The sequence below is a fragment of the Hylobates moloch genome, unplaced genomic scaffold (genome assembly GCF_009828535.3).
Source record: "Hylobates moloch isolate HMO894 unplaced genomic scaffold, HMol_V3 SCAFFOLD_1, whole genome shotgun sequence".
NCBI lineage: Eukaryota > Metazoa > Chordata > Mammalia > Primates > Hylobatidae > Hylobates > Hylobates moloch.
This window is the reverse complement of record NW_026652276.1, coordinates 80,585,092-80,612,605: the sequence shown is the minus strand read 5'-3', so window position 1 is coordinate 80,612,605 and position 27,514 is coordinate 80,585,092. Positions and strand designations below refer to the sequence as shown.

The window sequence follows — 27,514 nt, the reverse complement described above, 5'->3', positions numbered from 1 at the left end:
GAATTTAGGAAATGCTTTTTTTTTGAACTTCATATAAATCTATAATGTAATATATTGTTATCTAAACATAACATCTTCACTAAAACCTACCGTAAGGATAAAAGATTATAAATTCATCCCAGAACACTTTAAATTATTTATACTTTACAGCTTTAAAATGTAAATTTTAAAGGGGAAAAAAATCAGATGACCTTTGACTTCATCTCCTAGTCACTCACCTGGCTGCTTCAATTTGATCTTCAACTTCAAATGTTCCCAGTCTTCTGTTGATTGCATGCATGATCTTATCTCCTTGGTAACCACTTCCTCTGCCATCAAAGCTAGCTACTATAATGTTTTCTGTGCTTGCAAGGTAAGTGGCCCAGTTCAGTCTGAAGACAGTGTCTGCTTTTTGACTACACGGGCCTGCATACCTATGAAAAATACCGAATTGTTAGCTTTCATGGTTTTCCTGAATCAAATGAGGAATGCTTACATTTCTCTTCCCCGTGGAGAAGAAGTATGCATCCTTCCCAATCATGAGCCTTAAACCGTGCCAGCCTATGGGGTGTCCAGAATGAGTCCTCTAAAACTTAGCAACACAACTACCATGGTTGTATATTTCCTTCAAAGACACTTGTCAGTTTTGTCTTTGAAGATAGTTATCAAACACAGACTTCATAGGCCAACATTTTAAAAGTATTAATGTAATCTTGGAAATCAAAGAAATAATTTCTCTAATAGTTAAGAAGGGGGAGTTGTGTTATAAAAAACATGATGATGACAACAATAAATGCAGCTTTGGATATCTTTCCATCTCAGCTTACAAATACTCCTGGACTACAAGTTTATTTCCTTCTTTAAGGACTTTGACTTCTGCATCATGTGCTTTGCATTTCCCATAGCACCCGGCACAGTCTTGCTCACAATGACTGTAAATCACTGTGGAATGGACTGCAGTATGAATGAATGCTAATATTTAAAACTTCAGAGGAAGAAACAGGTTGCATTGGAAAATGGGCATGTCGTTGGGCATTCTATTTACTAACAAGTTTAACTCCCTTGTATCTGCAATCTTCACAGGCTACCATCTACCCTACACAGAGCTGTGTGCACAATCTCTGTAAAGCTCTGTAAAGCTCTCTTATTTCTGCTTGTTAATCAAGAGGAGCTCCTTATAGCTCATTTCAATTCATTTAAATATGTCATCTTTGCACCATCTACACAACTCCTGGACATGGATACTCTCCAGTAACTTATTCCCTCCCCAGCCCATCTCTCCACTCATCTGCTCACTGTCCCCTGCACAGGATAGGACAAGTCCTGCTTACATGCCTTTGCTAATGTTTTCCTTCTACTTATGGAGGTCAGTCAAGAGAACTTTAGTTTTAAACAAAACAGTATAACATTCTAACTTTAAACAGGAAAACGCATTCATGCATTTCTTGAGCAAGCAAATATTTTTTCACATGTGAAATGCCTTGCTCCTCTCAATTATATTAAATTTGGTAGATTAAGAGCTTGCCTTAATATTAGGTATATATCAAGTTCCCTAACCCCAAGATTAAACAAGATTATTTTTTAAAATAGAAAAAAAAATATAGACCTTAAAAGAGAGGAAAAGGAAAATAACTGAACAGAAATATGTATTAAATTTACCATTTTTTAAAACACTTTCTAATGGAGATCAAATCATTACTTACTAGGAAGTCAAAGAAGATAAAAATATCACTCACTCAAAAGGATGCTTTTTTAGCATTGGAGCCGAAGCCTAAAACAAATTAGTGTCACGAATGAATTGACTTCATTTGTTACAATTATTTTACTTGAAAATAAATCAGATAACACATCTGGAATTTTAAAATACCTATCTTTTCCTTTCTTTGTGCTTTTATGTGTGGTTTTCATGAAACTGTGAATATAGTGGATCAAAGCTGTGTCTGATACTAATAGCTATGTCCTCCCTTCCTCTCCCCACTTTTTTTTCTTGCTGGTAACAACAGAGACATTATGTCCCTGAGCTTCAGTGTCTTTTCCATATAATGGAACAACAGAACTTACTACATGGGTTTGTTGTGTGAATAAAATAAGGCAAATGATGCCAAGCACCTGGCATTCAGCAGGTCCCTGCACAAGTGTTGTTTCATTTTGTTTTTAATATAGGAAATGATGCAAGCCAGGACAGGAAGAGCCTGACATTATGGCCTCATGGGTGACCCTAGGGCAATTTTAGAAAAATTCAAGTAGGGTGTATTCCTAATGATTATAAAAAATATTTTACAAAGCTGTCATATTTGGAATTCATATGAGTTCACATTCACTATTCAAAGACTTATGACTTCCTAACTTTCTCAAAGACTTTAAGTTTTTAATAATGAACACTCTCCTCTATCACTTCTCTTCACCAAAAGGGGGAATAGAAAATAGCCGGCAGTAATATTTCAGGAAATAAAGGAAGAGAAACATGAGGCAGCCAGTGGGAGCTGGGGTAAGGGAACTGTCAAGACTGTTAATGCCCATCTCTTGCTTGTTAAAATGTCCAGGAGGTTAAGGATGAAAATGCAGACTTAAGAATTCCTTTGAAATTCCCTTGGAGTTCAGAGAAGCAAAACAAAAGAAAATCTATATGCCATTATGACAGAAAAGGAGTATCTCCCTTCTCTATTAAGAAGATGTGAGAAAACACAGGTTGGGTTTTGTGGCTGTACAGTGAAAGGAGGAAATAGTAAACAGTGATCCAGGAAGAGGGAAAGGATGCATTTGGCTCCATTTTTCAGTAAGCTGCACTGAGAAAAATATATATGACTCAATACTTCTAAATTGCTCCCTTCTCTTGAATACTTACACATCTAATAGTAGAGGATATTTCTTGGATTTATCAAAATGGGGAGGCAAGATCATCTGATACCAAAATTCTAAACAAACAGAAAGATTAATTAGTGAGGTAAGAAAAATTATTAACACAAGATTTTGTTCCTCATCTCCGTCAGTAGCAAGTCATTTCTAGAGTTTAACAATTTGTTAAATGAGAGTAGAAAAAGAAAATGAACTGCTTGGATTCAGCACATTTTTAAGATATAACAACATTTTCTTACAGGTTAAAATACTAGTTAATGTCAAAACATAAAGTTGTTTCTAATGTATCTATTAAATACATTGGTGCCTAGTAACATAAAAGTGCATCTTAGAATTTCTAATGTTTTGTTTTTATGATTCTGTTCTTTGGCATCCGATCTACTTATCTAGTTTGTTTATGGCTTATGTTCTAAGTTTTCCTCCAAAATGTTTTCCTCTTCTTGAATTTCCTTGAAGCTGTTTAGGATTTTTAGTTGGCCCCAACTCTATTTTAGAATTCTGATTTAATAACATTTTTGTAATTCTTATTGCCATCCCAGACCGCAAAGCTGAGTTCCCATTTTCAGCTCTGTGTTTCACAGAATGAGATCGGGTTTATATGGAGCAAACTGTTGCGTACATTCTGTATGATCTCCCACGGGTCTGTTTCATTCTCTGTGCTTGATTTAACATCAGTTTAATAAAATTTGTCCCCAAATAATGAGTCAGTTTCCTTTGCTCCCAAATAAAAGATGAGTTATACTAATAGATCTACAAAAAAGTGCTTTTCCACATTTAAATAAAATTATTCCAGATTCAGTAGATTTAAACTGTAAGCAAAAAATTCTTATCTCTAGAGCTATTTTTATCTAACATTTATCTTCCTTTTTGTTTATGTTTGTTACAATTATTTTACCTGAAAAGAAAAGAAAGATTTGGGAGTAAAATACATAGATAGATTTATCTTCAATTTATATTTTGCTGACTATTGTTATGCCTTCTGATTAAATGTGCTTGTAAGAGCAAAATTTAAGTCTCTACTATAATTTCAATAGAACACCAAACTACCAGTTGACCATGTTATTTTTAATGAATATGCAAAACCCATCATTTGATCTCTGCTTTGTTTGAATTGGCATTAGTTGATGGGAAGGTGTTTTAGTCCCACTTTTTTGGAGATGTATAGTCTTTGGTTTGGGGGGTTCTTTCTATTCACAGAGTCCCACCTTCCCGGCTCCCTCCTCCCTGACCTACCTTTCATCCTTCCTTTCTGTACTTTGAATGGCTATAACCACCTCCCAGTGGGACGTCCCCATCCCCACAGCTCCATCCTACATCCTGTCTCAAGTCATCTGTCTACTAATGTGGCTTCCCTGACCCTAAAACGTGCAGGGGCTCCCCAGTGTTCATGATTGAAATAGAATGTCACATCTCAGTGTTCAGTGCCTTCTGTAGCAGGCTGTCACTGTTAGCTCTGGAAAACTCTAAGCTCTTGCCCCTCACATGTGGCTCAAGGGTCAGTAGCACTAGCATCACCTAGAAGCTTATTACAAATGCAGAATCCTGGATCTTCCTTGACCTGCTGGGTCAGAATGTGCATGTTAACAAGGTCCCAGGAGACTCACATGCACATTCAGTTTGAGTAGCACTGCTCTAAACTGTTCTTCATGAGGATGCTATACTTTCCTGTGCTTTTCCTGATATTTAAAATTAGATGTGTTGAATCTTCTCTATTATCCTAAATTTTTTTAAAAGCCTAAAATGAATCAATCCTAATATAACAGATTCCTCCCTCCCCTATAAGCTGTTAGCCCTTAGTGGAAAAAATAAAGAAAAACAAACAATAAATAACAAGATTTTCTACTCAAAGAAACCCGTTGTTCTTACTGGTCTCTGAATATAATCCACGATTACACAACCAGGCCGGGGACCACACTATGGGAAGTCAGCAGGGTTTGGAAAAATTCAAAATTTCTCTTCTGAGACTGAAGTTTCAATATTTTATAGCCAACACGAATTGTTTTATACAACTATCTCAGATATCCTTGATCTCTTTGGGTTAAAGGTGAAATATGTTACCATGTCATTAAGTTAAACACACAATTAATATTAGTAGAATAATAGTCACTAATGAGATAAAAGTGAACTAACGACAGAGCATGTTCTCCAAATCCCTTCCCTTTTGACAGAATAAGTTTTATGTAGAATGGTATTATGTTTTAATACAAAAGGATGTAAAACTAGTATTTCTTGTGACAAAACATTTCATGGAAAAATAACCTTCTAAATTAGATTTATATATAACATAAAATACGTATTTTCAGATCGAATTACTATAGTTAGAGTGCATTGGTGTTTCCGTGAAAAGTACTATTCCAAAGGAATTTAACTTACTTGTTTCATTCAAAATAATGAAGTCCAGTTTTTTAGAGGGCATCTGGACATTCTGCAGCATTTTATCCAAAGCTGAATTGTCTTCCAGGACTCTCAGCCCTAAAGAAATACAGGAGACAGCAGTCATTCATTACAATGTGAAAAATGTGTATTATGCAGTGCAATGATGAGCAAACATGAAATTCACTGATCGGACTACACATATTTCAGGTTATAAGGCTTGTGTTCAACTCATTGTCAAGACACAAAGCCAAAGAAAATTACACAATGCTAAGTACATGTTGGACTTATGCAACACACTTTCTTAAAAACAAATGAAGAACAAAATATGAGAAAATACCTTTATCATTCACGCTGCTGTGTAGAGTATAGAGGGGCAGACCAGGACCTGTTAACACAATCAGGGAAAAATGTTTTGGATGAATACTTTTTTAGAAAAGATAGTATACATGACTTTTCAAAAATACCATTTGTTACCATTTAATGATAGAACATATAAATATTATAATGCATAAGAAGTTTAATACATGTTAGCTGTTTCTCCTCCCCCTCTCTTTAAAATAGTTGCAATTTCAGTGTAAGAAGTATTACTGGAAAGGCACAGGGCTCAGCAGAATGAAGAAGGAAATGAATCTGTGCCCTGCTGGGCACCTTGGGCACATTATCACCTCTGAACTTAATATACTCATCTGCAAAGTAAAATGTGAGCTGACATCCTTCCCCACTCTAAATCCGTGATCCCACAGGGTTTTTCAGGCTCTGCCCAGGTGGGCTGCAGAGCCCTGGAGCCAGCCTCCTTAGGGAGGGACGGATTTCCCCCCGCTGCCCCCACTCCCATGGAGTCCCAGAGCCAGGCGGCACATCTGCACAGTGCCTGACTTGGATAAGCGATTCCTTTCTGGCATGCAAAAGTGTTTTTCTCACAAGCCCATATCGTCACTATTTATCCCAACTGTAGTAGTTGCAGAGTGGAAGGTAATGCATAGAAAAGCTATTTTGTGAGCTCTTTAATTTTATGCGTTTGGATGAAAATATTAATTTTTATACTGGATTAGAAACAGTGAAGGCACTTTCCATACCTGGGGATGAATTCTGGCTCACTAGCTCTGTGACTTAGGACAACAGAGCTGTGCTTTGATTTCCTCACATAGAAAATGAGGATAATAATATCTACTTGATAGAGATTTCTTAAAGATTAAACAAGATCATGAATATAAAGCTTTTAGCACAGTGCTTAGAATAAAGTGCATGCCCAAGAAATAACTGCTAAAAAAAAAAAGTCATAGTAAAGAACCATAAAGAAAAGCATAATAATAAAATATACTAGTGAGGGAAGACTCAGATAACTGGTTTGAAAACATTTATTTATTTTTGTGCTATGGACAGTTCTTTTCAGAATATCCAGATCCTTTCTCCCATTTTGAGAAGTAACCTGGCACACTGTTTAAAAGGGATGGCTCGGGAGGCAGAGGCCTGTTTTGAATCCTGTTGTGCCTGTAACTCACTGTGTGACCACCTGCATAAGTCACTTGGCCACTCCTTGCCCGGGTTTCTTCATCTGTAATTAATAATAGCAACAGCAACAGAAGATAGAGTAGTGAGCATGTTGGGTGACATGCACCAGCCACATACATTTTCTCATTGAAAGGGACGAGTGCATAAAATAATCATTTAAAACCCCACAATATGTATGTATTTAACGCTGAAGTGCTTCTGTTACACACAAGGGTGTGTGTTTGTGCGTGTGTGTGTGTGTTCGGTCTAAGGCAAGTTACGCAAGTCTCTCAATGATAAGGGGAAGAAAAGATTGTTTATGCTCACTACTTAAATGTGAGTGGAGAGAAGGGGACTTAGGTGATTTCAAGAGCTCCTCAGATTCAAAAGGAATAGAGGGAGCTGCTTCGAAGTGAATAACAGCGGCGACTGCCCTCCCTCCCAGGGAGCTCAGACTTACCAGAACATCTCAGCTGATAATACTTTGCCTCTTTACTGAATGACACAGAATAGTACTGACACCTTTCCGGATTCAGCTCACAACTAAGGCATGTCACTTTTGTATAGTCACTAAGTTGGATTCTGTAAAACCAACGGTGGAAATTAAGTGCTTGAAGAAGATAAGTGAAAGGAAGGAACTGAATAAAGCCATATTCTAGTTTCAAAGACAGCAGCATGCCAACGCAATCTTTAGGACTCTTTTTTTTTTTTAACGTGAAATAAATACATAAATTAATAGTAACCTCAAACCTCCCATTGTTTGGAAATATCACTAAACATCAAATAAAGCCATTCTCTCTTGTGGACATGTAGATTGATTTATGAAGGAATAAAAAGTGCTCAATAGCAATACCAGTTTAATATTAGTTAGGACAAGGCAAAAAATAAAAATAGAGTTCAGAAATTGTTCGTCAGCTAAAATGACTCAAGTCAACAACTTGACAGGGCTCTTACTTATAAAGATTCCTTCCTCCTGGCATTCCTTTATATTCATTACTAATGTAGTATCTAGGAAGAGAAAAAAATGAAATATATATTAATTATGTTTTTTAAGAAGTCAGAGGCGATCCACCGCACTCAGACCCCAAGCCTAAGTGTGCACGGAGCGCGCGCACCGGTGCCCGCCGCCCTCCGCCATCGCTTCTGTGTCCCTCACCCCCGAGAAGCCATTTTTCTCCGTCATCTCTACACAGAAAGGTCTTGTTCTTAACAGAGTAAAATACGTAAAACCAGAGATTTCTTCCTTAATTAGAGTGACAAGTAAAAACACAAAAGAAGGCTTCTGTCAAAAAAAAATAGGACTAGGCAGCTAGCCTGAAATTGAGACCCCACTCATTGATTCCGATCGTTGTATTTTCTGTCTTATAACATAAGCTACTAGATGGCAGGAGCCCCATGTTCCTGAGAGCAGCAGAGCCACTGCTGAAGAGGGGCTTCAAAAGCTACTTCGGGCGGTGGCAAAATTCCTCCGCGATTAGACCAATAAAGAATCATAAAAGTGCCTAAGATTCTAATGAAAAATAACACCCCCTTTTCTACCAACTCATATATGGCAGTTGACAGCCTCTGCAAAGCTTTCCATTTTGCAAAGAGTATGGCCGGGACGTGGACAGATAAAATTGCCTTTCCAAGCCTTCCAAAAAATCAGTGCCAGCTGAAATTTAACAAAATGCCCCTCATTGCTAGTTCAGCTTTCCACAACGTTCATGTAAAAGAGGATACAGTTCTTGTAATGTAAAGCAGGTAAGAGCAAGAGGTAGAGCTGCCTGGTGGCATGGTATCAAATCTGCTAAGCATATGTGAAAATCATTAAGGCTTCCGTATGTTAAAAAGAAAAAAAGTATTGAACACATTCCAAAAAGACTACTCTTTATTTGTAGGAGATTTTTTCCCTACTTCTGGGCAAAGAGGGCATGATTATGACAAGTAGGTTTATATCCTATCAATTGTTACAATACTCACAGATAATCGCTGGTTAGAGCTTCTATCCCGATGACTTCCCAGGTGCCTTTTGTAATAAATGTGCAGTCCTGATGGGTTTTTTTTTTTTTTTAAAAGAGATTGATTAGAGACTCTCTCTGTTCAAAGTGGAGGATTAAATCATTTATAGCAGGAATTCAAATAACCTTGATTTTCTTGTTGGGTTTCCCCACCCCGTTCCACATTACACAATACACCACTGAGGAGTTTAAATTAATCTGATTTTTATACACATTGATCCACCTTACCAAATGATTTACACTTCAAGTTGGTTTCCAAAAAAAAAAGAGGTCAACATGAAATAAAATATGTAAGAATACTCACTTTTTTATTTATTTGGAAATAGCAAATGTGTCTGTAACCTTCTTCATTGCTGATGATCTTGTAGAAGCTATTACCATCAGAGGTAAAATGAGGTTCTGAAGGCCTAAACTAGAAAATAATAGAGAACAAAAGAACATTAAAGCACAGTGTCTCATCTCAGTACCAACTTTAGTTTTAGAAAGTCCTGTCCAATACCTATGCTCAAAAATCCATGCTCCATTTATATGCCAAATTAAAATTAAAGTGTCTCAAAAAGAAAATTCTCTTTCTATAAAATGTGAACAAAAACACCATACTCATAGGTAATTTTTGTGAGCCATAAATGAGAGAATGTATATAAAGAGGCTTGTAGAAAACAATAAATAGAAGTGGTTGCTGATTTGGAGACATCTTTTCTCTATGGATGATAACTATGACTTCCGGCTGCAAGCACCTGGAAAATAGCATTAACCTTTCAGTCTGGAGCAGTAAATTTCCTCAGTGTCACAAATGTGCTCTCTTGAAACAGACATATTATTTTGTATTGTTTCAGGTTGGGGGTGGTTTGCAATTTGGGGATATCTTTCTTTCCTGTTTTTACACATATTCCTTTTTGAAAGTCAGACTTAGTATTTAACCATTTCTGGACTACATACTATAAGGAATGTCTGTTGTATATTTCATATGAAAACATTCATGTAGTTATTTTTATTATAAGCCTTTCCATTTTGTTAAATATGATCAACAATTTACAAAAAATATTTGTATAGAAATATAGAACAAATTTCCATTTTTTTACAGTTCAATAAAAGATAGTACTCAGAACATAATGCAGTTTAAGTAGAAGAGAGTCTATCCCAGCCTGAAAGGAATATGCTGGTTTACGATTTTGATTTCCTAGCTACATTTGAGAGCAGGTAGGAGATGGTCTTTTAAAATTGTTGGTTCACTTCGCCCTCGATGTTTCCTCTCTCATCAGCTCCCATTTTGGGAAGGAAGAAAAATGCTTCCCTCTTCTATTTAGTGATTCAAAGCGAATTCATTTATGGAGCAAGCTGAGGCGTGCGGTACACTTGGTGTTCTCATTACAGAGCTTTGAAACACATTCCCCTCTCTAGACCTGTGTTCACAGCCTTATCTTTTTAATACATTTCCCTGTTTCCCCTGGATGGAGTTGTGCCTAGTAGAAATGTGTGAAAAGTGGCATCTGTCTGGTTAAATACAGAGAGGAAAAAACATATTTTTTTCAAAGAGTCGTGAGGAAGTGTAGCGTGTCTCTTGCCATGGAGGAAACCACTTTTCATGTTGGCAAACCTCTCCCCTCTGCCCAATCAATGCCTGAAGAAAAAGGACGTGTGAATGCTGCCGGAGCTCCGAGCCCAGCTGGAAGGGGTTGTCTTCTTGGACTGGGGACCTCACCTCTGTGATCCAAGAGGTATAAAATCTTTACATTTTGGGGGTCACTTTATTTCCCTCTTAAAGGGGGCTTAATAGAAGTGATCATAAAAATTAAGTGAGATTCATTCCTCATCTACCATGCAAGGTGACATGATGACTGGAGTTCCTTCATCAACTCATTACATTCCATGGCCATAGCAATCTGGGTGGTAATTCTGTGCAATGTGTATATAACTCAGTGGGACTGAGAAGCATGACAAGTCCCTGAGGGTCACCACACTTTCCTGGATAAAGCTCTGCATCTGGATGCCTAATAAAGCATAAGCCTGCAAGTATGATTTCCTCCAAAGAGAGGTGCATAGTGGGCGCTGTGTGGTTGCTGCTGAGTTTTTCTGCTTGTTGTAGTCACCTCTCCTTAGGTATCTGTGCAGGCTGGGGACAGAACCTGTGTTTTCTGTCTTTAAATCACATAACTTCAAATGTGAGGTCACTGGACACCTTGGCCAACTTTCAGCCATGGTTACCCTTTAACTTGCTGGGAGTTACAACTTGCCAGGAGTGCGTTATGTTTTGTCTGCTCTGCTTTTGATTTTTCACTTGTCCCCTTACTTTTTCCAACTGTGTGTGTTATATATTCTTTACAAAAAGATGTCTTTATAGGGAGCATTTACATATTTTGAGAAATAGGTTAACTAATATTGCTATTAATAACGTATCACTTAGAGCCTTAGTTTTGAATAGCTGCATATCAAATAGCTGAGTAGCTGACTCATCCATAAAATCCCACAACTTATAACACTTACTCTTCCAACCCAGCCAGTAGTACTCATTTCAATGTGTTGCCGTGCCTAGGAAGGGAAAGAGACAATGACAGCATTTCAAAGAGAAGTCAGATGAAATCTATAGCCATAATTTGTGGTAATATAAATAGAGCCATACTTACAATAATGGAAAACTATCTCCATTCATATATTTCTATTTATGTTAGTATTTTTCAAGTCATTACATTAGATCATTTGACTCTCTTGCCTAAAGTTATATCGTGGGTCCTTCTGGAAGCTCCACTGGTGTTTTAAATCCAGCATGCACAAAACTAGAGAGAATTTCATTTGTTTTCCTCTGTCCCACCAGCCTGTTCTACTCCCTCATTCTTCTTCTAGTTAGTGGCACCTATTCACCCAAGCCAGAGACCTGGGGGTCATTCTAGATTCCTGCCCTCCTCATAGTCACCTCCTTCAGCCCCTGTCACATAGTTCTTTGACTTCTCTGTCCTTCTCTACAGCTAAGGACTTTGTTCATGTCCTCAGCAGGTTGCCTGGGGTCTGTTGCCAGAATCTCCTTGTTGGAGATCCTGCTGCTCTTCTCTGCTGACCTTAGTTAGCAATAGATAGGCCTGTCCCATTGTGATAGTCTTTTGTTTAAAACCTTGAAACAGCTCCCCATTTCTTACAAGATAAGTCCAAACTCCCAGAATGGCACCTGAGCCTTTGCCTATATCTCTAGCCTCAGTGCTCCCCACTACACCTCTCCCCCAGTCCCTAGTTCCTGCATGTTCCAAGCTATTCACACTGGATGCCTTTGCACAGCCCTCTGCTTATATGGCGTTCGGTCCTTATCTGCTCAGCACATGGCAACTTCCCCCAGGCTACTCTATAGCTCTCCCACATCATCTCCTTCCCCAGTCAGCCTGCCCTCAGTAGAGCTGATCATCTTCTTTTGCCCTCTATTCCCTCTGTACCTTGGTTGAACCCTTTTTATGGTACAATGAGGTATTACGAGGATTTCATTGGCAGCAAGCAAAGAGCTTGGGTTTTGCAGTGTGAATTCTGACTGTGCCCTGTGACCTGAGCCAGCTCCTCAAACGTTGATCCTCAGCTTCCACAGTGACTTGTATACCATAAGTGGCAGCTTTTATTATTTATTTTGATAATATTCCCAACTAGAACAGAAACATTTTGGGGGCAGGCATGCTGACTAATTCACTTTTTTAAAAAATCCATAGCTTAGCACAGAGCTTGGAACATAACAGGAATTCTATGTTTGTTACATAAATTAATAAGTGAATCAAGTTATGCGAGGCTCCAGTTCTGGGAGGTGAGAGTCTGCCCTGAGCCTAGCCAGGATGAGAGCAGGGAGGGTAGGCGTGTGGGCACAGGGTCTGTGACTAGATAAGGGGGATTGGGGAGGTGTCCTTCGCATATGCCAGCAAACCTCTTCCAGGATCCACCCCTCCCAGGCTGCGGGCTCCCAAAGGGACTTTAACTTTGACCATCATCCTAGTTGGACCTCGTGGTCTCCTGGCTAGAAGCCTCCCAGCACCTCAAGGTTGGATGAACAGAGTTAGCCTCAGGATTGCCACCCTCTCAGACTGACAGTTATTTATTTGCATTCTAAAGCTGTTTCCTGCTTAAAGACAGTGACAGTATGGTAATGGGTTTGTGGCCTCATGTGTTTGTTTTGTTTCACAGACACTCAGCCAGTTATTCCCCATTCCCTATATTATCTTTATTAAAACACACTTTGTTGAGCTTGCAGCTGCTGGCCCTCTTTGGTTTTTAAAATATTGATGTCAGATTCTATCTTGTGGTCAGTCACCCCCTCTCCTCTTCCCAAGTGATAGTATCCATAACTAAAACAGTATGACTAGTCCATGTAGGAGAAATAGAAGCACCTTGGGATGGCAGGTTATCTAGGAGTTTTATTCAAGATTTTATTGCCTCAGGATCAGACAGAGTCAGAAAGAAGAGAAACTCAAACCTCATTTCCTGATTCCCAGCCTTCACTCTCCCCAACTGCACAGACCCTCTGATCACATGTTGCTCTAGAAGCAGAACCTCCCCATTCAGTCTCACCACTAAGCAGTTCCATCTTCCACTGGACTCATCATAGTCACAAATATCCATGACCGAATAGTTCTGAATCCTCCTGAGCCACTGCAAAGAAATTCTTTCTTGTGTTGCCCATGTCACATCACACAAATAGTGATCCCTGGAAGGAAGAAAGAAAGGAAGGACAGAGAGAGAGAATGAATATGACTATTGCCAGACCTTGGTACAAACAGACATTTTACTCAGTGAAAAGAAATCAATCTTAAAGGGAAGTAGATTTATAAATGGTTAATGAAACCATTTAATATAATATTTCACCTTTTCTTGAAGCTTAAAGTGCAATTTAATTTGGAATGAAAATTAAAATATATCCGACAGGAAAAGCAGCAACAATATTCTACAGTGGCTTAACATGCGTGACTCAAACCATGAGCTCAAGATTTATGAAGTCCTCAACTTGGCCTTTTGGTGGTGCCGGGGAGTCAAGGGTGATGTTTTCGCATCTCCTTTCTGCTGTCTTGAGGGAAGTGAGGCCACGGACACTGGCTAAGATTTGACTATTTCTGGTATTTTACGTGCTTCTCCAGAAAATTCTTTCTATTAGGGTGAAACTACAGCTGACCCTTTTCTCAACTTCATTTTCAAAGGAGAAAAAATTGACTCACACCTCTAGAAACTTTGAAAATCAAAGAAATATATTCTAAAAAGACGTTTCTCAAGAGTCAAAACATGAACTCTGTGAAGAAATGAAAGAATCCTGTGGTATGTTCACATAAATTTATGTCAACAGAGGTATCTCTAGCAGTGCATCCTCCCCAACACGTATTTTAAAAATTTTTGGAACCACCTTCTGATTTATAGTGAAGTGCCTGGAATTCGTCGTTTACTTTTCTGCTGGCCTCCCTCACATTATTGGCAATGGATAGTTTATGTTTTTGCTCCCTCCTCCTCCCCCATTGTGGTTTTGGATGACTATTCACAAATCCCTGCTCTCGAGTGTCTGATCGCAGCCTTGCTCTTTTTTGTCAGAGAATTCCAAATGAGTGTGTTCATCCCCCTCTTCCCGGCTGGTCCGGTGGCCGTATCTCCTCCCCATCCCAAATGCCCTCACACAATCCACTTGCTCTCTCCTTCACAGGCTGGACCTGCCCCTCTCCTTGCTTGACTGCAAGCTCTTTTACAGGGTGTCCCCAGGGCCTAGCGGAATGCCTGGCTCAACACAGGCACTAATTATATGTCCATAGAATGCAGCACTGAAGAATGGAAAGCCCTCTCCTGACCTGTGAGACCTGTCATATTGTCATACTGAAGGACCATAGCTTTGTCCTTCTTCAGAATTCATAGATCAATTTCCATCTCCACTCCCTTCGCAGACACCTAATCACACAACAAACATTTACTGGGCACTCGGGATGGATTAGGTGCTGGATAAAGCCCTTTAAGCCCCTCACAGCTTCATCATCCCCATTTTACAGCTGGGAACACTTAATGTGCGAATGTGCCTGGTGATACCGGGCTTCCATGCTACCCTGCTGCAAGGCGCAGGTACTGAAACAAGACCGAACCCCTTCACTCAGCCGCAGAGCACCGCATTTCCATAAATAGGGGTCCCTTTTCATTTCAGTCCTTTCACTTGCTTCTGAAGAACCTATATACTACCTAGTCTGGGTGGCTGGTATTCTCATGAACACACCATGAGGTTTCCCAGTTGCCCCCTCTTTGTTCAGTCTTGCTCTTCAGCCTGAAGTGGCTGCCAAGCTCTAACTTCCTTAGGTCTTGGCCTAAATGTCCCCTCATCCACGATGTCTTCTTGGAAACTTCCTTCTCCCACACCACTCTCCCGGGTCTCATTGCACTCATCACAAACCGCCAGGCTGCAGGGGCTGAGAGTGCAACTGCCCCTTTCCATGCCGGGAAACACAGACAGCTCATCCAGTCTGACGCTTCTGCATCTGCCCAATGCAGGGGAGCTAAATGAGAACCCGGAAAGGTGAATACACTTTACCCAAGACAGGCAATAAATCCGTGCAAAGAGAATGGAAGTATGAAAAGGGGGAACAACAGAAAATGAAGCTTTCTGAAATTAGTTTTTTAGACCAGATGTTGGAAAACTTTTTCAACTAAGGGTCATAGAGTAAGTATTTTCAGCTTTGTGGTCCACATCTCTGTCACTACTTCACTCTGCCTTTGTAGCACAAATGTAGCCAGAGACCATAATTAAATGAATGAGTTCATTTAATATTCCACTGAAAAGCTAAAATTTGAATTTCATTAAACTTTCACATATCATGAAATATTATTACTCTTTTGATTTTTGTTCCCAACCACTTAAACCTGGGCAGATCACCTAAGGTCAGGAGTTCAAGACCAGCCTGGCCAACATGGCAAAACAGTGCCTCTACTAAAAATGCAAAAATTAGCCAGGCATGGTGGCACACACGTGTAATCCCAGCTACTCAGGAGGCTAAGGCATGAGAATTGCTTGAACCCGGGAGACGGAGGTTGCGGTGAGCCAAGATCAAGCCACTGCACTCTAGCCTGGGCGAGAGTGAGACTCTGTCTCAAAAAAAAAAAAGTAAAAATCATTTTTACCTGTGGAACACATAGAAACGGGCAGTGGACTGCATTTGGCCCATAAACCCTAGGGTGTTAACCCCTGTCCTATATCAGTGGTTACTATTTTTTCAGGCCAAAAACCATTTGGACAATCTGATGAAACTGATGTACTTCTCTCTAGGTGGGAAAAGCCTCTCCACCGACATATATACAACATCTGAAAATTCCATGGGCATAGATTAGGAATTTGGGCTCCAGCAATATTATTATTCTTTTTAAAAGTGTTCTGGTAGAGCAAAGGGGTAGGTGATGGGGGGAAAAAGTTTTGACAATAATTAGTGGATCACCCAGTACTAAATAGCTTTATCTATTAAAAGTCATAAATTAAACATCAGGTTCAGAAATCAGCAATATAAAAGCAACTTTTCCCGATTTGAAAACATTGAGTAATGGAATTTGGGAAGTCAGCCAGGAAACTCACGTGCATCAGTCATCTTCCCTGCCCATTTTCAGATCAAAGGTTTATGGTCCTGGACCCTGCATGGCCCGGGTTACTCTCCATGACCCCAGGTGTACTCTGCACCCTGTGCATGCTCAGCAAGGCAGTTCACCCGTGGCGCAGACAGGAATTTTTGAATTTTCTTATAAACATACTTCTCTTCAGTGGCAGCCTTGAGCCAAGATTATGCCAGTCTGAGATGTCAAAGAATCATAAAAAAAAAAAAAAAAAAAACCTGCCAGGTGCAGTGACTCATGCCTGTAATACCAGCACTTTGGGAGGCCAATGCAGGTGGATCATTTGAGGTCAGGAGTTCGAGACCAGCCTGGCCAACATGGTGATACCCTGTGTCTACTAAAAATACAAAAATTAGTCAGGCATGGTGGGGCGCATCTGTAATCCCAGCTACTCAGGAGGCTGAGGCAGGAGAACTAATTTAACCTGGGAGACAGAGGTTGCATTGAGCCGAGATCATGCCATTGCACTCCAGCCTGGGCGACAGAGTAAGACCCCATCTCAAAATAAAATAAATAAATAAATAAATAAATAAATAAATAAATAAATAAATAAATAAATAAAGCCAATGGCTCAATTGTACTTTTTACTGAAAAGTTTAAGTCCCACTTAAAACCAGAAAAATCTAACCAGCAGGATTATCGTCTATGCTTTGCACACTGCATACTGCTTTTATTCTGCAAAAACAGACAGGCCAATACTGAGTAGCTTTCTTATGTAATGGGTTTGGTGGGGTGGAAGAGGGACCGCCCCTGCAGTCCAGGCCTTCCTGAGAGCCTGGACAACTTACCCAGGTTAGACATATGAGCCAGCAAGCTCTTCTACCTTCTGCAGCTGGATTAGTCCAATGGGAATATGGTTGATTTTAATACTAAAATGATGGAGTAATTTCTGGATGTAAAATAATGAGTTCACACCCATGTGGAGTCTACTATGTGCCAGGAACTATTCTAAGTGCTTGACATAAGCTCATGACCACCCTATGAGGTAAGTATTGCAGTTCATGGTCTGCAGACAAAGAAACTTAACAGCAGAGGATTTCAGTAACTTGCCCACTATCACCCAACTGGGAAGTGTTGGAGCCGGGATTCAATTCAAGCTTTTGGCTTCAGATTCCCAGTTCATACTCGTTCCCTCTATGAAACCTCCACTCATCCATTTGGGAAATGTTGCTAGCTAGTTTCACCTTCTTGCTTCTTTTCAGCATAAAGTTCCTCACTTAAAGAAATCTATTCCTAGAGAGCTGTGTGTAAACTAAATTTTATAAGGCAAATTATATGTGAATGCACTGAGAGAGACTTGTTGAAAATCACACAACAGAGAATACCCTTGTAAAGTGACCACCTGTCCCAGCATAATGCCTTGCAAACAGTAAACATTTAATAAATGTTTTTTGGGTACTATTAATTCCCTTAATTTGTGTAAATGTTTCTTTTGGTACATTAAGGATACTTAAAATAAGGCATTTATTACCAACTGGAAATAATATTGGAGGGAAAAATGCTACAAAGAGCAACTGCAACCGTGGAATGATTAATTCAGTGAATCACCCGAGGAAGCGGGCGTACTGCCAGTGCTGGCCGCGGGCTCCATGCCACCCTCTGCTCTGATGGGGATGCCAACCCTCCCAGGTTCGCTGACAAATCCCTCAGGAGAGGAATGGATGGGATGAAATGAAGCAGATCTGAGGGCTGCAGCACCCGTACACCCGCACAGTGGTAGCATGCAGGTCCTAATGTGCAGGTGTCACTAGCTTCCAGTTTATTTATATCCTGTGTGACAATCTGAGGCTTTGATGTTGCAGCTTTATAGGCCAGGGGTCGTAACAGTTCAGAGAAGACACAGTAAGACTTTATATCTATTGTGTCATTCAGGAGCAGAGAGAGCAGGGGTGGGGTATGTCATGAGCTGGGTGTGATGAGCCCCAGAGCCATTCAACAGATGTTGGGTGGGGTTACCACAGTAGAACATGCCCTTTCCAATCCCCTAGATTCAGGCCACAGAATTTTTGGCAGAGAGGAGATAAAAAGGAGGGATTTCTATGCAAGGTCATTTTGAAGTCTATCCATAGTGGTGGCAGCGTGAACCACTATTCTACACACACAAAGTCACCTCGATAACTTACTCATCCATTCATCCATCCACTCATCCATCCATCCTCTGCTTATCTATTAGTTTATTCTACAAATATTGGTTGGGCATATGCTATATCACAGGCACCCTACTACACATTGGAGATACGACTATAGGATTGGCCTCTACTACGTAGAACCTGTCTTACTTCAGTCAACAATGAATGTACCGCTCCAGACAAAAGTTAGGAGATTTACGATTTTACATTATGTGCTATTTTCCTTCAAATTTTTGAGCTTTCCAGTTCTCATTATGAACAATGAACACAAATTAATAGCATAACAAATCTAATCAACTTTAGCACTAAATCAATGCAGGCAGCAGGGAGACTCACCCTGGTTCAAGTTCAGGCCTTGGTTGTTGGAAACGCAGCCTGGCTGCCCTTCTCACTTATCAGAGAAGCAGGGCTTCCACCCATTTCTGCTAATTCCTAACAAAGTCACAAACCAGCCTCATCCTCCTGTGGATTTCACTTGCTGCAGGTTCTGTGGTGAAGGGATATGGCCTAACAGGAAAACTAATGAGGGAAACATGGGCAGGAGGAAGGAGGAGAGGCACTGATCCTGGCCAGGCTTCCCACTCCAGGAACTAGTAAATCACCAGGTAACAGGCTGAGCAGGTTACTAAGAGGCGTAACTCACCTAGACTTACTTGGCCCTGCTGGATCTTTGCATGAGGCCAGAAAACGGTGTATCATCAGGTACTGGAGCATTTTTCCCAGAGAGCATCTAGAGTCTAGTTCTAGAAAAACTGCAACCTTACCAGTGTTAACAGAGACCAGAGCTATATTTTAAACTCCCTAAAAAACACATTCCTGTGGCATTTCCAAAAAACAATATTCTTTGGTAATATACATTCCACACAAAATCTCCATAGTGAGTCTTAAGTGTGACTTAAAGAACTACTGAGAACAAGAACTTATTGATGAATTCACATAAGGCCAAAAATCCGTCCTGAGAATTGCTTGTTTCTTGAGCCCAGCACTTCACACAGCTGTGCCTTGGAAACAGATCTGTAAGTGGGAAAGACTTCATCTCTTTGGGGAATAAATGAGACAGCAAGAGCAGAGCACTGAGCACAGTCCCAGCCCATGAGAAGGACTCAATACATTTTTAACTAAATTATTCAAATATTTTGGTCCAGCAGGCATAGGCCTCGGTCCTATTCCCAGCTTCCACACTAACTTGCTGTGTGACCTTGAGCAAATGACTTTACCTCTCTGAGCCTCGGTTCTCTCACCTGTGCCTCACAGCGGTGTTGTGATTGTGTCCTGGAACCACTCCAGGTTCTGTCTAAGCTCCCGGGACTGTTGCGGGAAGGAGGGAGGACAAGGACTAGACCTGCCAAAACTGAGAAGCAATCTCCCATTTGCTTTCTGGCCATACACTTCTGTATTATATCTCACTTGAACAAAGGTTTCCAGATCCTTACAAAGTTTATAAACCATTGATAAGGTCTAAAGCCCCTTTCAGATGGAATCTTTTTCAGAGCAGCTGCTCATGGCTCATCCTCCCTACAGGCAGATATTGGTGACAGACCAAAGGGCCACACCAGGCTCTGCTGGTCTTCTCCTGGGAAGCCCTGACTTTTCCATGCTCTGTTTCTTCCGCTTCAGTGTGCTTCCTCCTCACTGCGCCCTGCTGGAAGCCAACGTGCCCAATCTGCACATTCTCCAGGGGTTATTTTTTGGTCCTGGGGTCATGAAAACCCCATGTTCTCCTCCTCAGAATGCCTCCATTCTATTGCTCGTATCTCTCCTATCACTCCTGGGGGCATTTATCCGAATGTTTTCTATCATCTACTGATGATAAGTGCTACAAGGGCACAGGCTTTCTACGGACATTTGGGAGTAGAAACAGAGGCTGCCCATCAATGATGATGATTAAAGGTGGCTGGATGGAATCCAAAGGCAGACTTTGAAACGTTTGGGTAAATTTTTACTCCATTGGACAAACCCAGAAAAATTTTTAAAAACTTACTAATCGTTTTTCCCCCTGAATGAATGGGTTACTACAGATATTTCTAACCAAAATAATGAATTACTAACCACGGAGCACAGCCCACAGCCTTCCTGATGTAGTTAATGCAACTCCAGAGAAAATGGATGCTTTCGTACTGCTGTGACGGTGCCTTCAGGAATCTGAGGGCACCAGCTGTAATCACACAGAGGGAGACACGAAGCAGTGTTTAATAGCTTGTTCTTTCAAGCCAGAAAGTCAGATTTGAATACAGATTCATACTCGGTCATTTTCTTAATGTATAGGCCTCATTTTCTTATTTGTGAACAGGCACATGATGATAGTTGTTGGAAAGACAGAGTGACTTTAAAGAGTCCTAAGATAAAGCATGTGATAATCCCTGTGTCTGGCACATGGTGAGTACTCAATGTGTGCTAGTTGTTATTTAAAAACAGCAACAGGCCGGGCACAGTGGCTCTCGACTGTAATCCCAGCACTTTGGGAGGCCAAGGCGGGCGGATCATGAGGTCAGGAGTTTGAGACCAGCCTGACCAACATGGTAAAACCTCATCTCTACTAAAAATATAAAAATTAACTGGGCACGCGCCGTAATCCCAGCTGTACTCCGGAGGCTGAGGCAGGAGAATTGCTTGAACCCGGGAGGCGGAGGTTGCAGTGAGCTGAGATGGCACCACTGCACTCCAGCCTGGGCAACAGAGCAAGACTCCGTCTCAAAAAACAAACAAACAAACAAACAACAACAAAAAAAAACCAGCAACAAAACCAAATAAATAACAGAAATGAGTAAATGTGGAGCTATCAGATAGCTATAAATTGTACCCAGTATGTTGGTTCCTTTACAGGAAAATAAACAAGGGGCTGAAGGTGCTCCATGGCGGAATTTCAAACCACTGACATGATTTCAGGAAGTGAAGTCTTGGAGCACAACACGACCTTGGAGCTCCCTAAACCTAATCCACAGATTTCCTGCATTTCTCTGGGCCTTACAAGGCTCTGTGGGACCTGACCTTGTCCCCTCCACTCTCTTCTTCACTCAAAAGGCTCCAGTCACCCCAACCTCCTTGAAGTTCCTCCAACACCCCAAGCACATCTCCTCTCCAGGGCCTTTGCACTTGCTTTTTCTCTGCCCCCTGCTATTGGTGTGAATGGAGCCCTCCCGCTCTTCACATCACTGCCACAGGTCATTTTATCCATGAGGCTTCCCTGACCTCCCCTCATCAGCCCCATCCGTTTTATTCTGCTCAGGTTTTCTTCACCACATTTATTGCTACCTGGCATATTACACTGTTCTTTGTTTATCTGGTTATTGTCTGTCTCCCCCAATTTGAATGTAGGCTCCATAACACCAGGGGCTGGCTGCTCTGTCCATTGTCATCCTTATCTCTAGAGTTGTGCCCAGCCTGAGGACGTGAAGATGCTCAACAAAGAGTTGCTGAAGGAAAGAATGAATGACTGTCAGAGGAGATGACACAGTGGGAGGCTGTGATCCACTTTGCCATTCACTTTTGAAAAGTTCTCCCTAGAAAGTGTAAAACTGTTTACAAGCCAAGCATTCAGGACAAGAGTCTTACCCTATCAACATAGAAGCAGGGGCAGTGATTTGTGTGGAAGTTGCATTGGTGACTGAGCTGAGAGAGTCTGTATTTACAACAAAGAACTTTACAGTTGGATTCACAGCTCCTGCCTAGGAAAAAACAATCACAGAATTGGTATTGACAAAAAAAAAAAAGTAACATCATTGCACACATTTTAAAACTGCACAAAAACGTCTGCATTATGCCCATAAAATTATCACAATCAGACACGTTCCAACAATTTAATATAAATAAAATGAACATAAGGGAGAGTCATGAAATGCAACCTTTTCATGGTCAGGCAGAAACAGAATACATATATATATATATATATATATATATATATATATATATATACAGGTCCAAACACTTTTTTAAAAAGAATTTTATACTTTATAATTATCACTTTGTCAACAAGGATAAACTTTTAAAACAATCTATTAATTGCAAATATACCCTGTCTCCCTGAGACCAAAAGTCTTGATGCCTGTCAGTATGAAGAACACCTTGGGTTCTGCCAAAGACACCATCCACCAGAAAAACATTTACCTGGACCAAGATGTCAATTAGAACCATACACTATGTTGGAGCTTTACAATCAATATTATGACTGAAATCTATAAAACCTTTTTAAATATACACATAGATCTTCGATTGACAGATTAGTTAGAAATAATATGATATTTTTAGTGAGAACACTTTATAGAGTTTTTTTTTGTATGTGCCAGTTTCGCTCATCAAAAAATAACATTCCACTGAAAACACATCTCCATATTTAGTCTCTGATCTTTTTTTTTCTTTTAACTTCCTCTGTCTTCCTAAAATGGCAGCTCTTCATAAAGCAAATTGAGTGAGTTGGTAAAAATAAAAATCCCCTTTTCCAAATTTCTTACAGAAAAAACACTTTACTATTAGATTTTCCTGCAGACAATACTGTAGCCATTATTATTATGGTACTAGTGAAGAATCCCTGGTTCCCTTCTAAACCCCATCTTACCCAGCTTACACTGCTTAACAAAGCTCCTCAATTTTAGTAAACACGCAACCCTGAGGGGGAGAACAGCTTTGAAAACCAAGATGTGACACTATTATTCCAAATGTAGGACATGAAAAATTTACATTAGTGCCAAATCTATAATAGAACTACTAAAACTAGTCATGTATCCCGTTAATTAGTAATACAATCTGATATATAACTGAGCTTTGCAACTTCGTCTAGGGCACAATCCAACTTCTACAAATGAGACGAGCTTATGATTCAATTATAGCCTCTCTTTTCCTCCATTCAAACATTTTCATTCCCCTTATCTCTTTCAAAAGCATTTTCCCCATTTTTTCTGCTTGTCATTCCTCAAAGTTTTTGGAGAAATTACAAAACCTTAAATCACACTCTTTCCTGGGATAATAAAAATACTTTAAAATTGCCAGATGCTGTTGACTTCAGCAAGAGTAATCACAGCAAGCTGTTGAAGAGAGACTGACAATATTTTCATTAGCAAGAAGGGATTAAATGAAACCATTCTCTTCCCATCAAATCATGGAACCACTGTATGAACAGGAGCACAGACCTTTGGATATGGAACCCGTACAGTCTTTGGGTACTGCAGTGACTCATCAGAGTAGAAGGAGTATTCAATAAGTGGGACTTCTGTGTCGTTAAATTGGGCATATGCTAAAAAAGTGCCGTTTGGAGACCACCACAGAGCAGAGTAGGCACTGAAGACTTCCTCTGAAAAAAGACATAAATTGTTCTGTTACAAGAAGTAGCTGATAAATTGGCTTTGGCATTCAAAATATTGTCCTCATTAGCTTTAGTAATTACAGTAGAGTTCAACTAATGAACCACTTTGCATTTGCTGGGCTTCCAAAATCAGAGTAATACAAATGAATAAAAATAAAATCTTCAAGGATATATCTGGATTGTAAAAATAAGTAACCCGTTGGACCATTTTAGAATATTTTAGCATGCAATATTTAATATAAGCTCTACATTTTTTTCTTTATCTTATAATCCTCTAAATTTATGCCTCAAAACATACTAAAAGTAAATTTCACACAGGAGGCTGATTCTCCTTTCTAATTTTCAAACAGTCAACATGCCAGCATACTCTCCCCAACTGGGCTCAGTTTGTACTGAGCCCGCAGGGTACTGGTGGGTGGTGTGTAGCTCCAGGCTATCAAACCAATATGGTGCCCAGAGTTTACTACTCTTGGCACAAACAAGGTGTGGGAAGGATGGATTTAGAATGGCAAGGAACTCCATTGAGACCCCTACTGAGAAACATCTCCTTGCCCAGCCCAGAAACTGAAAACTCCCTTAGATTAACACACTGCTCTGGTGTATATGCTGATGGGTAAGAGAAGAGGGTCAAAGAGAGAGGCAAATAAAAGACAAGATCTTGCTTTCCAGTACATTGTCGGGCTTCTTCACAATCTCTGGCAAAGATAGCTCATCTCTATGATTATTATGGGGTCTATACATGGGATATTCAATCACTGGCTCTTAATATGTTGAAAACTCCTTCACCAACTGGGAATGGAGGAGTTAAGTGGACTGGGTGGAGATGCCTATATATTCCACAAGTCTCATGTAAGTGTAAATGTAAAAGCAAAAGCATAGAAACTAGAATCTTAGGGTTGGGAAATCATGCATTCTAATCAGTTTTCAGATGCCTGATACCTCCTTTCAAGTTACTTCCAAATGCTTTTTTTCAACAACAAGAAGAAGAGCAAAAATAATTACTGTAATAAAATGTAATAATAATTATTGTGATGAGCAGCTGACATTCAATGAGTGCTAACTATGCACCAGGTATTGATAAGCAATTGACATCTATCATCTCAGTTAGGGCTCACAATAACCCATTGTACTGATAAAGTGAGACAAGCTTGAAGAGGATCAGAAATTTGTCTAGGATCACATGGCTAAGAATTGGTAGAATCAAAAACCAACCCAAATCTCCTTTGACTCATGCTTTTCATCTCCGTGCTATACTGCCCTTTCCTGCCTCTATTTTAGCATTTCTAGTAATAGAAAACCTACTACCGAGTTAAGCAGCCTATTCTTCCTTTGACTGCCTCATATCTATATCATTGATCTATACACTCTTATGTAGCAACTTAGAATTTACAAAACATATCATATTTAGTCTTCACAAAGATCTCTGGGTGATGATTCATAGCTCATTGCACAGAGAAGGCAACTGAGACATGGAGCAATCCAGTGAATTGCCTGAGACAAGAACTAGAACCCAGCCCTTATAACTCCAAGTCATGGTTTCTATTATACTAAGAACTTGTTCATACGCTGAGTTGACTTCCTGTTCTTTGTAACTGTTACCCATTGATTCTGGTCTATAACACAGCTGCAATTACATAAAATCAATATAATCAGACCCAGGTTTTGCTTTTTAGAATTACTTGTAAGTGTAATTAGCAGGTAGTGATCTTTGTCTTGAATTAGTGGTTATTTGGAATGCAGGACATATTTTTCTATATTGACAATTTAGTAATCTCCTTCTAGGAACTGAAGCTATTAGAGAGGCCCAAATTGGAGCTGTGAAGCTGTTCTGCATGTGAATGGCCTAGTCATGAACATGCAAAAGACTCCCTCCAGCAATTATCTACTGTAGAAAGAATGAAAGTGTTAGCTGCTCTCTTATCTTCCAGAGGGCCAGCTGTTTCTGAGGGAGGGTCACAGCTTTGGAAAGGGGCCACTCTTGTCAACGATCCTGGAGGCTGGGTTGTGCTGTCCAAGGGTTAAAGAATCTCTAAGTAGCTAGTGTTAGTAAATTTCATTGTAAGTTTTAGTCAAGCACTTATTTCTAGGACATGAAAATTTATCTTTCTTTTAATGTGATTTGTTGTTGTTGTTGTTGTTGTTGTTATAATGAGTCAATTAAACTTGACTTGGACTTGGTAAGAACTAAAATTAAGTCATGAAGAAAAACTATTTTTTTAAACTACAAAGAAGAAAAAAATAATACGATGAAATACAGATAAGTCTTTCTAATAAGTATGAGGAAACCTTGTGAACAGTTTGGAGCAGCCTCAAAATGCCTTTTATCTTGGCAAATACAGACATAAAAATGTTTTTCTAATATTTTCTAAGTTTCTAAAATGTGTTCCTAATAGTTTCGTCAGCTCTGTATCCTAAAAGGGAGAATATTCCTTTTTAACTTTTTTAGTTTTATTAGTCACTTTTTCCTAAGCCTTTCTAATTGCTTTTTTATTCTTAAAAACAGGAAATCATAATTTGTCCAAGTTCAAATAAATACAAATCCTCTATAAAACAGGCCTTTTCTTCCCCTGTACTCTCCAACCTGTATATATTATTTTATCATCTTCTCAACGTGATGGGATCATTTAGCTTTCCTTAGTAACTTCCGGGTTAGGTCGGCCTAGTTAGAGAAATGTCTGATGTTAATCTGGAGGCTTTTATGTTCCAGTAAAGGCAGAAAAGGTCTACCTACACAGAAAAGCCCTTTGTATCAATAAACCAGAGACAAGAGGAGTATTGTCATGCAATGAGGACAGAGGAGTGCTAGGAATAGTTAAATTCTTGGTCAAGGAGACACCTGGTGCTGTGAGTTCTAAGAGAAATTTGATGACATTTTAAACAATGAAACTTATTTTGAATCTCATTTAAATTTTCCCATTGCAAAAGAAACATTTAACTATTTTAAAAGCTTATAGATTTTCTGATTTGAAAAAGCTTTAAAGTTTCTACCTTCATAAACCCAGTCAGTTATTCCATTATATATTATATCTTCTTCCCCAGTCGATGTGATTCTGTGACTTGGTAAATTTGGTTCAATTTTAACGTAAATGTCATTGTTCCAAACATATGCCTAGAAGGAAAAAAAACAAGCATTGATATCTATAATAACATGCTATATTTTTATCCCAGAGTTTTAGAAACACTTATCTGTTGCAAATGTAAGGATTACCATAGTCAAATATTCCATTCAAACAGGAAGAGTCATTTACTCCTTCCCTCTCATTCTTAAATTACAAGTATACAGCCTATAATCCCAAAATAATCCTAAAACCATTAATAATGTGTTAAAAACAAGAAGCACACAACTAGCACTATTTGAATGCTAAAGTATATGAGAAGACCGAGAAGGCTGACCACTTCTACAGGATGATATATGCTTGTATATTTCTTTATTGGGAGAGTGAGTAGAGAGAAGGCAGTTGCATTCTGGAAGAGAGAAGTTCAACTGCAGACAAGCATTAGATCCTCTCGCTAAGATTCTTTTGGACTTCTGACATTCTCCTAGCACTATAGAACATAAAGATACATCTATAGTAACAAAGAAGAACACAGAACTAGCGGAAAGCAGGTGTGACTCAGAAAATATCTAAGTACAATAGATAACTAGAACTTAAGAGTTTGATATGCATTTTCCCAGTGAATAAATATTCCCAATGGGTACTTTCAGGAATTATATTTATTTTGTTAAGCTAGTAAAATATTATCTTGGGCAATAACACTATATTCTATAGTGAAGTATTGAGTTCCTAAGATGTCTGCTTTGTATC

At 39.5% G+C, this 27,514-nt stretch overlaps 1 protein-coding gene across 1 annotated transcript in view; it reads right to left on the bottom strand.

Moving 5' to 3' along the window:
• Nucleotides 1-27,514, bottom strand: part of DPP4 (dipeptidyl peptidase 4) — an 82,745-nt gene that overhangs the window by 19,488 nt on the left and 35,743 nt on the right. Inside the window, exons 8-20 of the mRNA XM_058435803.1 lie at nt 26,697-26,817; nt 23,536-23,696; nt 21,965-22,077; nt 13,236-13,371; nt 11,187-11,231; nt 9,007-9,114; nt 8,665-8,732; nt 7,657-7,710; nt 7,163-7,284; nt 5,549-5,596; nt 5,209-5,307; nt 2,825-2,894; nt 219-413 (exon numbers count right to left, since the gene is read on the bottom strand). Of these exons, the coding sequence (XP_058291786.1) occupies nt 219-413; nt 2,825-2,894; nt 5,209-5,307; nt 5,549-5,596; nt 7,163-7,284; nt 7,657-7,710; nt 8,665-8,732; nt 9,007-9,114; nt 11,187-11,231; nt 13,236-13,371; nt 21,965-22,077; nt 23,536-23,696; nt 26,697-26,817 (1,340 nt within the window). The remainder of the gene's footprint in view (nt 1-218; nt 414-2,824; nt 2,895-5,208; nt 5,308-5,548; nt 5,597-7,162; nt 7,285-7,656; nt 7,711-8,664; nt 8,733-9,006; nt 9,115-11,186; nt 11,232-13,235; nt 13,372-21,964; nt 22,078-23,535; nt 23,697-26,696; nt 26,818-27,514) is intronic.